Source organism: Amphibalanus amphitrite, unplaced genomic scaffold (assembly GCF_019059575.1).
Source record: "Amphibalanus amphitrite isolate SeventyFive unplaced genomic scaffold, NRLGWU_Aamphi_draft 000049F_arrow, whole genome shotgun sequence".
Classification (NCBI taxonomy): Eukaryota; Metazoa; Arthropoda; class Thecostraca; order Balanomorpha; family Balanidae; genus Amphibalanus; species Amphibalanus amphitrite.
Window position 1 is genome coordinate 1,219,146 of NW_024881545.1, and position 15,044 is coordinate 1,234,189.

A 15,044-nucleotide genomic window follows, 5' to 3' on the forward strand; every position below is an offset into this window, starting at 1 on the left:
AATTTATGGCCTAAATGGACCATAAAACATGTGTCACGTGACCGACGCATGATATAATATTTCCGTGACCTTTGATGACCTGACCTGACCGTGACCTGAAAATCAAAGTACAAGTTTGGTACCCTCAAGATATCTAGAGCATCTGTCCACGAGTGTGGAAACCAAAAAATGAGCCTGATCTGACTTGCAAGAAGGCGGCCAGAGCCCAAAATGTGAACAAGCCAAAATGCTAATAATTGTTACTTTGACCTGACCTGTGACGTCATCGGTGACCTCGAGGTCAATGAAATTAGGTTTCGCTTGACAGTTTTTCCGGGGCTATCAGACGCCGTTCGAATTTTGACGATCGGCCCAGTAGTTTCGGAGTTAGGAGTTATGGAGAGCCCCCCCCCCCCCCCCCCCAGTAGGGCGTGTTATACGCAGACCCCAGTGGGCGCGGGTTAAATCGCAGTGATTTCTACCCGTATTTATTTTCAAGAAGTTGTGCGTATTTGTTTTTGTTTTTGCCTCACTCGCCTAGGACCTAAGGTCATCGGGTGACCTCAATGGATGAAATTAATGGTGATAAAGTAGCTACAGGTCATATTGACTCGATTCGCGCCATTTTCAGCGCTTTAGCTCTGGTCTGTGGGTCACAATCTGCTGTGCGAATTTGGGAGCCGTGACCTTTCTTGACCTCTCTTGGTCAAACGGCTAGGAGTGCTGCTGAATGGCTTGGGTCCCAAATTGTCAACGACATTGTCTTTGCTGCGCATGTCAAGTCGATCTGAGGTGTTCTAAATCTGAGCTGAATCCGGGCTGAAGCTGGGTTGAATTACTATGTGGCGTGTACTGCCTTGGCAGTTGGCTGTTAGCGACATGATCAGAGATATAGGTAAGCAAACGCGGATGAGACATAAACAAACCCTTATTTAAGTTCTATACACATACATGTATTGATTTCATTAGTGGGCTACATTACATCACATATTACATCACATCACACCGCGCCTACCGTTTAATAGGTACCTAGTGCTGTGTTACTAAGGTTCCTCGGTTCGCTTGATCTCCCACAACTGTTGATCCAACGAGGCCTGCCATTCGCGCATCTTCTGCAGTTGCTGGCTGCTCCACTTGCTCGCTCTGACGCCTTCGTGGGGCTCTTTCTCTTCGCCAATGGAATGGTTCACCTCATCGCCTGTGCCGCGGGAGGGCGCGTCTGCTGCTCCCTTCAACAGCTCCATCTCGGTTACCAGCGACACGCCCTTCTTTTTCTGCGAGTCGGTGCGCTCTTGAGAACGCTGCTTGATGGCGAGATGCAGCAGCTGTCTTCCCTCCGGCTGCTTCAACAGCTGCCGCCAGGCATCTCGCTCGGCAGGGGTCATCTCCACCAGGGTCTGTACTATTGGCCCGAGATGGTCGCGCAGGTACTCCTCCAGACGTACGCACTGGGCGGTTGTATTACAGTTGGCGGACGAGCCCCACATGATTGAACCGGGCGAGCCATGTACGGCCGGCTCGCCGAGCATCGTGGTGAGGTCTTCGTCGGAGAGGTAGCTCTCGTCGTCTTTGTACTTGAACCATGTGTACGGAAGAACTGGAAGACCCTCGGCGTGGCGCTGCGCCTCGGCGAGCCGCTCGTCCACCATCGTTAGACGGTTATCGTTGGTCAGGTTGTTTAGGAAGAGGTAAATGGAAGGATACAGCGCATTGCTTCCTCCCAGCAGCCATGACATCTGGTCGTTGCGTTCCATGACGTTTTCTTTACACGTGTTGTTCACAGTATCAAGGTTCTTGCACAGGGGATACTGATAATACCCCCAGAGCGCGGCTGGACGCGCCCTCTCCGCCGCCTTGAGGGTCTGCTCGATGAAGAGACGCGCCCACCACTCCCAGTCTTCTCGGGCCTGCTCTTTGTTTCTGTCTTCTGGCCAGTCGGGGTGTTCTTCTCGCACCACCTCGCGTGACGCGAGCCGGTACTTAATAGGAGACTCGGTGAACCACGGCGTCCACTCTTCGAAGTCGATCACGGCCAAACCACTGAAGTTGACGTCTGGGATGAAGCGGTCCACATCGGCAGCGAAGGCGTCCAGGTGAAGTCGCAGGTCGCCCAGCTGCGGAAGCCCGCCGTTCACCCGGGTGCCGTTGGAGAGGATCTGAGGGTACAGGCCGGGGTTGTAGAAGAAGATAACGATTCGGTCCCCCCGGAACGCGCCGTCCGAGTTGACTATGAAGCCGTACTGCGCCGGGTCGATGGTCACGTTGTACCTGGCGCACGTGTGGGAGGGTACGTTCCAAACCACCTGGTAGGAGTCGCCGGTCTCGCAGGCGGCCAGCGAAGCTACCGCCAACAGTGCCAGCGTCAGAAAAAGCATGGCTGGTCTTGACGGAGGTTGTCCACACGATTTCCCAATGGTCACTTGAATGTTGTTCCGTTTGTCTAGTACGAACCGTTGAAGACTATCTTCTTATAAAACTCAGCTGTCTCTTCGTTGTTAGGCTGAGCCCATCAGAATCGTCCACTAGCACCTCATGGTGGAGCTGGGAGGCTTCTGATCCCGCAAGGCCCTATATACCCGTACTCTCTCGCCAGTAGGTACGGTTTATCTGGCTATTATCAGCTCTGTTACCACCCACTCTCATCACTATCTGCGGTCTAACCGATCGGGCAGACGAGCGCTGCACTGAAGAAGATGTGCACCGGTGACATTAGAAAAGTTTCTAGTTATCAAGATACCATTACGAAAGCTTTATTGTCTGTTAGTGTGTACTTATCCCATAAGTCCATTCGCATTTATTGATAGCGTCGTGTTATGCGCTATCGCCGGCGTGTTCGCGAAAAAACCGCATGGGGAGCGGCACCCGCCTCCCCCCCCCCTTCTCGGCCGGCGAGGACGGGGAAGGTGCTGCTTCTTTGCTATACTCCATTTTTTACCCTTTTCCCGCAATACTTCCTAATTCAAAATGATCATTGGTCCGATCAATAAACAGGAAAACCAAATGCATCTGTAATGAGGGCATGCACTCACTCCGCCCGCTGCTTGAGCAAACGCACTGAGTGGGGCACACTGCATCTTTTCAACGCTATATCTGCATTCCATTTACACTGAAGCGACTGTTTATTTGTTTATTTGTTTATTTATTGGCATAGCGTCCACAGGCAAAGCCCCACTTACGGATGCAGTCGCACACTGACAATAACAACCACTCACACACACTGGATGGAAATAAATATGAGTGATAACACTGATCAAAATCCAAATAAATTAACAGGATGGCAAGAGCCTAAAAGTAAACCGACAGGCAACAGCCTAAGAATACAGAAGACATGAGCAAAAGCCTAAGAGAATATACAAGTATAGGCACCTGGCTAATGAGCGAGGCTAAAAGTATACTGACATGAGAAATCCCCTAAAAGTAATCAGCACAGACAATAGCCTGAAATCCTAAAAGAGTGTAGGTATAAGCAAGAATGACAGTGGATGAAATAAAAAGACAAAAAAGACGAAAAATGAGCGTAGACAGTGACAATGAGAATAAAACCGGTAACGGCTAGTTGCTACACGAGGAGCTATATCAATGACCTTAGGCTAAGTATGTTCCCTGCTCGTCAGCAAATTTGGCTATCTCCGACCTTAGCCTGCAGCTAGGCATAAAGAAATCGGCCTCGGGGCTGCTGTGGACAAGCGAGTTCACGTGCTGGGGAAGACGAATCAGAAATCCTCGCTTCACAGTGTCCACTCTTCCGCGCGGCACATGAAAGAGCTCGGGACGGCGCGTGCGACGGCCGGGTGCCGATAGAGAAAACATGGCCAAGATGTCGGGACAGTCCAAGCGACCACTGAACACGGAGCGCATGTAGTTGATGTCACACTGTGTGAATCGTGACCTCACTGATTCGCAGCCGAACAGTTTAAGCAGCGATGCATAGTCAAGTGAAGGGCACCTCGCCTGTGTCCGGGCGCCCAGCCACATGAGAAAACGGTGCTGTAGTCGCTCTAATCGGCGCAGGTGGGTGACAGCGGCACCCGACCAGATAACACAGCCGTATTCCATTACGGAACGCACGTGCGCCTTGTAGGCGGTGAGGGCTGCGACACAGTCGAACTGCGCTCGATGCACCCGTGTCGAGACCTGCATGCTCCTCATCAGCAAGCCCAGCATGCGGTTCGACTTCGAGACTATAGCGTCAACATGGTCTGCGAAGTTAAGCTTGCTATCTAAGATGATACCAAGGTCACGCACGCTAACACACCTTTCGAGCTGGTGACCGTCGAGCGCGTATGAAGCGACATGAGGTGATGAGCGCAGAGTGAAGGTGATGGTCCTGCACTTGGCCGGGTTGAGCTTCAGGTGCCAGGTCCTTGACCACCGGCTGAGACGGTCCAAGTCAGCCTGAAGGGCGTGGGCATCCTCAGGAGAGGACACACGGTGAAAAATTTTGACGTCGTCAGCGTATGACAAGCAGGATGACCCGATGTGTTTAGGGAGGTCAGCGACAAAGCAGGTGAAGAGCAGGGGGCCCAAGATGCTGCCCTCCGGCACTCCGGAGATGACCGGAGTCCAGTCAGAGTGTTTTCCATCCAGCACTACACGCTGGGACCGCTGGCTAAGGTAAGACTCAACCCAGCCAAGTGCAAGACCCGATATGTTAAGAGTGCTCCAGCTTGTGTAAAAGCAGCTTGTGGCTTACACTGGTAAAAGCTGAGAGACAACTATAGCTGAGTAAGCCAGACAACTATAGCTTTTACTCACAGCTGAGTAAAAGCTGTGAGACACTATAGCAGTGGGACACTCAGCTCTCTGCGGCAGTGGCGGATCCAGGGCGGGCAAAATGGGCATTTGCCCCCCCCCCCCCAACGGCATAATTTTAACATTACGCCTATGGACGAGGCATGGAAAGGATCGATAAATTGTTATGGTTTGCCCCCCCCCCCAAACTCTGAGCTGGATCCGCCTCTGCTCTGCGGCCCCCACAGTCGCTTGCCACACGTGGGACGCTGGCCCCCGACGGCGACTGCGCCGCCTCGCAATTACAACTGATGCAGTTATAGGTATAGGTACTTTTAAAATCAGAGACCTTTTTTGACCTGACCTGAACCTAAAGAAAAACCTGTTGTGAGTTCAGCACTTTTGGAATAGGTATACATCGACCTCTTTTGTACCTAATTAACCCTCGCCCTGGCAGGGGGGGGGGGTCGATGCGACCCCCCCCCCTCAGGTTTTTCGAAGATAGCGTAAAAACGGCGGCGCGCAGCGCGGCCAAATTTGGCACAGCCTATGGGGCAACCTTTTTACATATGACCTGCAAATTTCAGGTCCGAGTGACCTAGGGTCAGGTCACCAGGTCAGAAAAACCGGTACAAGGTCATGGTAAAATTTCAATTTTCTTTTTGCACCTGTCCAACGCACAGTTTTGGACTGATTTCCTTCAAACTTTCAGGATGTGCTAAGTTCACCGAGTTGTATAACATATAGTTCGGGTTTTTTGAGGTCACTGACCTGAGGTCACTTAGAGGTCATTACGTCGTAATGTTAAGCCTATGGGAAAATACTAAATTCGGAAAATACTGGAGATATCCGCTTCGTTCCATCACTTTTGTGCTTTGAAACCACGGTACTTATCAGCAGGTCACTTTGTGCTTCTTTGTTTGGTGTACTTATCCATGGGTCAGGTCAAATGAGGTCAACTGAGGTCAAATGACGTTTTTGCCAATAACTTGGCACATAATGACGCTAGAGCTTAAAAAATGGTATCATTGTGTTCCTGGTGATCAGCCGAATCGAATGATATGCGATATGATGCAATTTGGTTAACTTGAACTTAATTTATTAATTTAAGTTTGCTTAAAATTTAAGAAAAACTTTAAGTACACTTAAGCACGTTAAAAAGTATATCATTCGACGCGCCTTGACGTGCTGAGTTCACTGGTGCTTTTCTTTTTGCTCTATCTTAATTAGATCAAAAGTTATAAGCGAAAAACTTTTGACCTGTTTTTAGCGAAATTTTTACATTTATACCCCCCAAAACCCCCCTAAATATTGACCTAGTGCAACCAAATTTGCACAGGGGCGAGAACTCCAGGGGGCCCACCTACCTACCAAATTTGGTGTTTCTAGGTGCCATAGGAGCCAATCGCGAGGGGGGGTCGCATCGACCCCCCCCCCCCCTGCCAGGCCGTGTTATGAAAAATGCCCTGCCAGGGCGAGGGTTAAGTCAAAACGAGTATCGATACCTTCAACACTGCGTTTGCTAGAGCGCTAAACGTGAATATGTTCAAATGTTTCCTTTTTCAAATTTGACCTTTGACCTGACCTTCGTTAGTCACGTGGCCTCAAAATGCAAATTTTAGGATCGCGTCTGATGTGTCCCGGTGAGACCTTTCGAAAGCCGCCTCGCGCGTGTCGCAACGTTGCTTAGTTTCGGGGCTACCTACGTCCCCCCTAGAGGCTCCGCCAAGTGCAGGCAAGTGGTTAGTTACCAGCATGACAATAATCTACCTGTATTTATCAATAAGTCTAGAGGCTGTTATAAAAAATATTGCCGAGTTGTCCACACGAGACCTCTTCCCTCTATTCATTACCCCGGCTGGGCCCGTGGAGAAATCCCAACCACCGCAGCCTGGGGGAGGGCGTTTTTTCTCTCCGCTGTCTAAAATTAAATCCGTAAATAAGGGAGGTAGGAAACAAAAGTGGAACCAAAACCACTTTTGCTCCAAAAGTGGAACCAAAGGCCTTTACGAGACGTTTTTAAAGCACCTAAAATATTTGACCTCAGTTCGATTTTCAAGGTCAGAGGTCAAGGTCAAAGCAAAAACCGGCACATGTGTAGTGATCTCGACGAAAGTGTTCTAGAGGACGGCAGGATGCATAAAGCCGGCTAAAATTGTTGTGAAACACAAGAAGAGAAGCTGAGAATTCCGATGATGTGCTCAACAATCAAGGTCAAGGTCATGCTGAAAAGTAGGACCTCAAACTTTGCACTTTTTCGTATATCTATAGTATAATCAGGAGAAAGTGGGGTAAGACGGCCACACTAACTTCTCAGCCATTTTTCGGCAGCTACGACACCACCATTTTACGGCAGCCACCTACGACAGCTTATCTCCAGAGAAGCGGCGGAGAGTGGCCGTCGTCTCCTGCGCTCCCTGACGGCGCTAGCGAACGTCAGGTCCTCGAGTATGGTAGAGACGCGCTCTTCTGTGCCTCTCTCTGCGCACTGACGAAAAAAGGCGGTGGACTGCGGCCTATAGCGGTCGGAAGTGTGTACCGGCGCCTATCATCTCGCATGGCCGCCCGGCACATGGCGTCTAGTCTGGGAGCTGAACTCCGTCCCATTCAGCTGGGCGTGGGAACACCCTCGGGCTGTGAGGCGGCGGTCCACGCCACACGCCAGTTCATCGAAATGAGCCAGAAGACAGCCGCTCCCCAAGTTCTAGTCAAGATAGACGTTTCAAATGCCTTCAACAGCGTACGTCGTGACGCTCTCTTGGCCCGGATCAAAGAACGCTGCCCCGAAGCCTACCACCATAGGTGGGCAAGTCCGTTAAATCGCTAATCCGTTAATTAACGGAACTAAATTTTGGGTTAAAGATTAACGGACTCGCTATTTTTTTCCACGTGTAACGGACCGTTTTAGTTCCGTTACTTTTCGGCTCCGTTAATCGTTAAAATTTAGTCCGTTAATCCGTTAATCGTTACTTTTATTTCGAAGCAAAAAGTTTACTGTAAAGTTACTGGTGTGTATGAAACCTAGTGCGGCGAAGTTTTTCCTTTCTGACTGCGAACACAAGAACACAAGTTACTTGAGTGCGCCTCTTGAGCTGTTTGTGTGCGCCTCATCATCATCATCATCATCATCATCATCATCACTTCGTTTATTGATCAAGGCATGCAAAAATAAAGTTGGTATTCTCTGGTATTCATCTCTGGTATTCAGTGTGTTGCGGCAATATACGTTGCAAATTGTGATGCACTCGCCTGTCATTGGGACGCTGCCTCAGCATGGCGGCGGATTCGATTTTGGCGTGGGGGGGCAAGATCCCAGTCGAGCTGATGTCATATGCGGATCCAGAAAGGCGTTTTCGACGCTGTAGGGGACATACCCCCCAAAAAAGTGTCCAAAATCCAAAAACTCATCGGATTTCGATTCCTTACGGATCTACTGCTGAACAGTATAAAGCAAAAACAAATCCTGATAAAAAAGTGTTTTATTAGGAAACATAAGGTACGTTTGTCTATTTCGGACGATGCAGGGGCCAGGGGAGGGAGAATAAATATTTGCTTTAAATGCCCGCTCCCTGGATCCGCCAGTGGACGATGTAACGCTTTTCGTATTGCTGTATTAGAAAAAAAAATCGCTAATAGGAAAAGTTGTGCCATAACCCGATCGCATATTAGATGTTGAAGAACGATTCCAAACCTTTTGAAGTAGGCGAGCGCTATTCTTCAATGAGGTAACTCGTTACCATTTCCTCTGTTCATTTTACGTTCGATTTCCGTTTAACCTTCCTTTAAATAGTATTTCTGAGACAGATATCAACTGAAACTAGTTCACAGCGGGAGGAGGCCGCTCAAACATTCAGAGACAGTCGGTCGCATCTAAACCTATTGGGACAGCGATCCGCCAGAAACACTCCTCAAGGCAGTGGTTCGCCAACTAAGCTCACCCAGACGGGCTGTCTCGATGGGTTTATACAGTTAGTCTACAGCAAGGCTTAACTAAGGCCCAAACGCTCGTCAAGCTGGGAACGAAGGGCTTAGGTGAGGGAGCGCGGCGGTGGGCTGGGGTGAAGGAACGGTGGACTGGAACGAGAATCCAGAAGCTCTTTTTTGTTTTTGTTTTGTTTTGTTGGGTTAGGCCCTTTCGGTCTGACGAGACCATTTCAGGGCCGGAAGGATGATAGGAATTAGGGGGAGACATTGGTCTGGGCAGACACCCTAGAGAGTCGCCGGGGCTGAGCCCGTCCGAAAGGACAGACCGATTGTCACGGTGGTATCATTTATTGCACTGATCTGGTTTTGCCTGCTTGTATGTATTCCTTCTCGCACTGTCCTTTATCTATGTTCGCGCTAACATGTCCGCTGCACAACCGCATGTCATGCCTGCTGTCTTACCCCCTTGTGCATACATGCTTCCCCAACGCTCACATGTGCTCGTCCGCATGACCGCATGCGCACTGCCCCTCGCTGGGAGCTGCATGTATTTCCGTCCTGACTGTCATTGACTGTTTGTCTGTTTGCAGGTGCATGTTGCTTAGTTCTTGTTTCTCGACAATATACTCAGTCTGAGCACTCGGGACTGTTGGTGCCTCTAGAAGTGCGATCAGCTGAAGGCTGATGGAACGTCACATAAACAAGAACTAGCTTATTAAACATGGACAACAGAATGAAGAAGGAGGCTGATGGGGGACAGGGAACTACGGCAGCCATCGACCAGGTGGTTATGAATCTGCCTATCCCAGCGCTGCAACCTGAGGAGAGGATAGAAGACTGGAAACCTCTCTTCAAAGCAGGAGTCAGCACCCTGCTGGCTAGAGGTCCTGAGGGGGAAGCACTCGCCATCGGCCTGCTGCCAGCATACATCAACCGTCGCACTGCAGAGTGTGAACTAGTGAGAGAAGTGTTGAGTGACTGCGATACGCTTGATGCAGCTTTTGATGTTCTGGTCAGTACGCTAGACCCACCGGTTGATAAGTATCAGTACATGCAGGAGATGTGTCGCCTAGACTGGGTACCAGGTGTACAGGTTGATGATTTTTTCTTTCAACTGAAACGTTTGGGTGTGAAAGCTGCTGCTGATCTTGGTTTTGTGTGTTCACTGTTTGTGTCTCAGCTTCCGAAAGAAGTACAGTCAAAAGCAAAGACTTGGCTGGCAGATTGCCAACAACTCAGTGACTCATCGTTACGGGCATTCATCAAAGATGTCAAGACCTGGCTGGTGGAAAGAGGATTGCCGCTAGATAGGGGGTCGAGACAGTTTGTAGGAGCAGTCGGGCTTTGCGAAACCACAGAGGCAGGGGCAGGCGCGCCAGTTCCTGAGCAGAGTGCTCAGGTGATGTGTGACCTTCGCACGGCAACAGATGCTGATGACGGTGATGGGAAGTCTCCTAAGGTCTATGCTGTACAGGGAAGGGAAAGGAAGAAAGGGAAAGGGGCATTGTGCTACCTATGTAACTCACCTGAACATCTCATGTTCAAATGTCCGTCACGACACTGTGCCAAATGTGGCAAAAAGGGACACAGTGCCAAGGATTGTAGATCAGGGCATAAGGTATATCGCGTGGAGGGCAGTGACAGAGAAGGGGATGAACATGCCGTGACACTGAACGTGAGTTTTGATGGCGCGCGCGTCGCTGCACTCCTCGATTCTGGTGCATCTATGTCAGTGATCGATGAGCGTTCTGTGCGAGATGCCCGGCTGGGAGGCAAGGTTGGGTATAGCAATGATCTAGATTCTGTGTCAGGAGTAGGTGGAAAAGTCACGGTTCTAGGAACTATCTCTGTGAACATCGATGTTGGCGATGGTCAAATGGTGCGTCACTCTCTGAAAGTGCTCAGCGGGGATGAATCGGTCGTCATCCTTGGTCGAGATTTCCTCTCCCGATTCCCCTCTACCGAGTTCGATTGGCGGAAAGGTCGCATCCGGCTCGGGAGTGTATGGAAGACGCCTGACGTCATGCTGAGCGGAGGTCGACAGGACGGTCGAGCTGCAGTCGCAGTGCTGGAGGGAATGGTGTCTCCGTCTGCGTCAGAACTGCGGTCCCGGATCAACCCAGCTCTCGAACCAGGAGTGAAAGAGAGGGTCTTCAATGTTCTCAGGGAATCACGAAGCGTCTTCGCCGTTAACCCCAAGAAGCCTACTCAGACGACATTGGCTGAACACAACATAGAGACTGGGGATGCAAGGCCTGTGAAACAGAAATCGTCGCGGATGTCACCAGAGATGGAAGATGAAGTCAACAAACAGCTGAAAGAGATGCTGGACAACGACATCTGTCGACCCTCAAACTCGCCGTGGAGTAGCCGTGTCATCCTGGTGAGGAAAAAAGACTCTTTGTACCGATTTGTAGTAGACTACAGGGATCTGAACAAGGCGACCAAAAAGGATGCCTATCCAGCAGCGAACTGGCAAGACATCCTAGACAAGATGGCTGGAAGTCGGGTGTTCTCGTTCCTGGACGGAGCAAGTGCGTACTGGTCGGTCCCGATTCGCGAGGAAGACAAAGAAAAGACTGCGTTTGCTGTCCCGAAAGGGCAATTCGAGATGAATGTCATGGCTTTTGGCTTGTGCAACAGCCAAAGCACATATCAACGCGTCATCGACCAGGTGCTGTCTGGAATTCCGCAAGTAGAATGCTACATTGACGACGCCTGCGTTCATACACGAGATGTGGAGGACCACGTGACCTACCTCAAGAAGACACTGGATGCCTACAAGATGGCAAACATGCAACTACGGCTAGACAAGTGCCGCTTCGCCTATGAGAAGGGAGAGTTTGTGGGCCACGAAGTTAGTGGTGAAGGTTACCGCCCTCTGAAGTCTCACGTGTCAACGATCCAGAGCTACCCAAGACCCAGCTCCAAGAAAGAAGTGCAGAGATTTCTAGGCCTCGTGAATTTCTACCGTCACTTCATACCGAAGATGGGCTACATTGCAGCTCCGCTCTACCAGTTGACACACCAGGACTCCAAGTGGCTGTGGACAAAAGAGTGTGACATCAGTTTTGAGTCACTCAGAACCGCTCTGGTGAAAGCGCCGGTTCTGGCGTTCCCAAGGTGGGACAGACCGTTCTGGGTCGAAGTGGACGCGAGCAGTGTGAGTGTTGGTGGGATTTTGTCGCAAGAAACAGAAGACGGCGTACGAAGGCCGCTAGCCTACTTCTCATCAGGTCTAACAAGTGCTCAGCGTAACTACTCTGCGAGCGAGCTGGAGTGTTGGGCGCTAGTAGCGGCAGTGCGGAAATGGAGAACCTACCTGCAGGCCGCTACAAAAATCGTGATGGTCACGGACCACAACCCGCTAGTCTGGCTCCGGAGGCAGAAGGATCCCAGGCACAAGTTTGCAAGGTGGCTAATGGAGCTGAAATCCTACAACTATCAGATCGTGTATCGGAAGGGCACCGAAAATGCTGGAGCGGACTGTCTCAGCAGGATTAACCAACCCGTGGACCCACAGTTGAACGATGAAAGTGAGCACTTTGAGAGACACGTCTACAGGCTTACGAACACCGATTTGTTGAGCAGAGTGACAGTCTCGCAGAGAGAAGATCCAGTGACGGTGTTCGCAGCGTCACAGATGATTGCCAATGGCCAGATCACCAAAGGACGATATCGGCACTACCGAGACATGACGATGAGACATGGCGTCTTGATGAAAGGTCAGCGAGTGGTCGTACCCGGGAGCATCCAACGAGAAGTGGTGGAAGCGGTGCACAAGGCGGAACACCTGGGCGTGGAGAGGACTCTACAGAGAGTGAAGAGCCAGTTCTTCTCACTTGGGCTGCCAGCTTGTGTGCGTGCTGTGTGCGCTCAGTGTGCCGTATGTAGTGCCAATAAGAGGTCCTACCAGCCAGAGGTAGAGTTGCAGTCTTATGAAGTCGGGGATCTAGCTCCACGGAAGACGGTGGCCATGGACGTTGGCACCCTACCCTGGAGCGCATCAGGCTACCGGTATTTCTTGGTGGTGGTGGATCTTTTCTCAAGATACGCAGAATTCATACCCATGAAAGACCAGATGGCTGACACGGTGCTGCAGTCCCTGATGACGGGATGGGTATACAGTCATGGACTGCCTGAAATACTGGTCACTGATCAGGCAAGAAACATGGACGGTGAGGCAGTCAGGCGTTTCTGTTCAGATTACAATATCAAGAAACGTCGCTCGAGTCCTTACCATCCGGAGGGCAACGGACTGGCAGAGAGATGCGTCCAGTCTGCAAAGCAACTGCTCCGTTGCCTCCTCGCCGAAAGGAAGATGCAGACCACAGAGTGGCCACAAATTATGAAAGAAGTCACGTTCATCTTCAACTCGGCGAAGAATGCGTGTACCCAAGTGTCTCCGCACGAAGTCATGTACGGCGTTACCCTGAGACCACCGCAGAGTGTGTTGCACTCTGAGCCCGCGGCGTACGTCAGCCCCGAAGATCATGTGGATGAGCTGCAGGCTACTCGTCCCGACTCGTATCGCCGTGTATGGGAAAACAGCAAGAGGGCGAAGAACAGAACCAAGCAGTACTACGATCGGACTAGAGTATCGCCGCCTGAACGTGGAATACGGACAGGAGATAAAGTCATGGTCCGTATAGAAGAGCGTTGTGGGCTGGATCCTATGTACAGCGGTCCATACCTGGTGACAAGAATTGTCGACAGCAACGTTTTCGTGCTCATAGGGAGCTCAGAGAAGTGTGTGCACATGAACCGCGTCAAATCCGTGCCAGCAGCATTCGGTGGCGACGCTCATGTGACTGTACAGGACTGCTGCCCTCCGTCTCACGGCACCACTGGAGATCAGCCCGGACCATCTGAAGTTGCAGACGACACTGCCGCCCACACACCTGCGGACGAAGATGCGAGTGCCGTGCCTTATGATGCACAGGGCGCAGCCGAGGTCAGCCAGCGACCAAGCATCGAACCCGCTCCTGTTCCTGTCGCACAGATCCCGGACTCCGCGGATGATCCGTTGAACTTCCTCCCCGCTGTGTCTCGATCAGGCAGAGAGATACGGCGCAACCCGCGGTATGGTCCGTGATGTTACACCACACTTTCCCTCAGCGTCTGTATCACCGGTTCGTGAGTCCATTTTTTTTTCGGGAAGGTGATGTCACGGTGGTATCATTTATTGCACTGATCTGGTTTTGCCTGCTTGTATGTATTCCTTCTCGCACTGTCCTTTATCTATGTTCGCGCTAACATGTCCGCTGCACAACCGCATGTCATGCCTGCTGTCTTACCCCCTTGTGCATACATGCTTCCCCAACGCTCACATGTGCTCGTCCGCATGACCGCATGCGCACTGCCCCTCGCTGGGAGCTGCATGTATTTCCGTCCTGACTGTCATTGACTGTTTGTCTGTTTGCAGGTGCATGTTGCTTAGTTCTTGTTTCTCGACAATATACTCAGTCTGAGCACTCGGGACTGTTGGTGCCTCTAGAAGTGCGATCAGCTGAAGGCTGATGGAACGTCACACGATCACTGATCAGCCCAAGCACTCTCTGCACCCGGCTACGGGGTGCGCTCCGTCGGGAGCAGCGGTGCCGCTCCAAGGGAGCAGCCCGCATGAGGTAAAGGTGCCTGTCCAGCCCGGAGTGGGGGTTGCGGCGTGGAGGAGAAGGATTTATGTGTCCTGAGGATGGAAGCGATGGAACGGAGCTGCCAGAAACTCTTGGTAGGGCGTTTCTTTATTAGGGCTTTAGGGTGTTTTGCCACAATTTGCCACAATTACCAAATTTTGCCACATCTACCGGTTCAGGCACTCGAGAATCAGCGGCCAGTGATATCTGCAAAGACGAAGCATTTCCAACCCAGCTTCAGCCTGGTGTCAGGGTGCCTCAGGTGGCTTTAACCCTCGCCGGCCGAGGGGGGGGGGGGCGGGTGCCGCCCCCCCCATAGGGTTTTTTCGCGATAGCTCCGAACACGCTGGCGATAGAGAGCTGAAACTTGGCATACCTGACCTTTGATCCAAGCCGGATCTTTTGACACCAACCGCATTTTTGGGTCAGGTCAGGTCACTGACCTATGACGTCATAAGTGAACCTCTGCACGGTCTTCAGATGTCGCAACTTCGCAACGCCCTCACTGCCAGAGGAGATGTCACAGGGAAATGAAACTTGCAGAATCTAGTATCCATTATGAGTCCCACAACTTGTATATCTCGGATTTTTCCTAAAGGTCATATGAGGTCAGGTCATTTTCGTGACCTCACCATTATAAGTCAATGGGGAAAAATTCAAACTGCTATTCTGGCGCCGGGAACGATCTCCAACTATCTCAAGCACACAGAATCGTGATTTGATGCACTCCTTGCAAGGTTAGATGCGTCACTTTTGCAATGTGGACCTTGCGTG

The 15,044-nt window shown here is 51.1% G+C and overlaps 1 protein-coding gene across 1 annotated transcript; it reads right to left on the reverse strand.

Moving 5' to 3' along the window:
* Positions 1-915: 915 nt before the first annotated feature.
* Positions 916-2,541, reverse strand: LOC122377732 (hyaluronidase-like). The gene has a single exon (XM_043358105.1). The coding sequence runs from the start codon at positions 2,352-2,354 to the stop codon at positions 1,023-1,025; it is 1,332 nt and encodes a 443-aa protein (XP_043214040.1). The 5' UTR covers positions 2,355-2,541; the 3' UTR covers positions 916-1,022.
* Between the last annotated feature and the right edge of the window lie 12,503 nt (positions 2,542-15,044).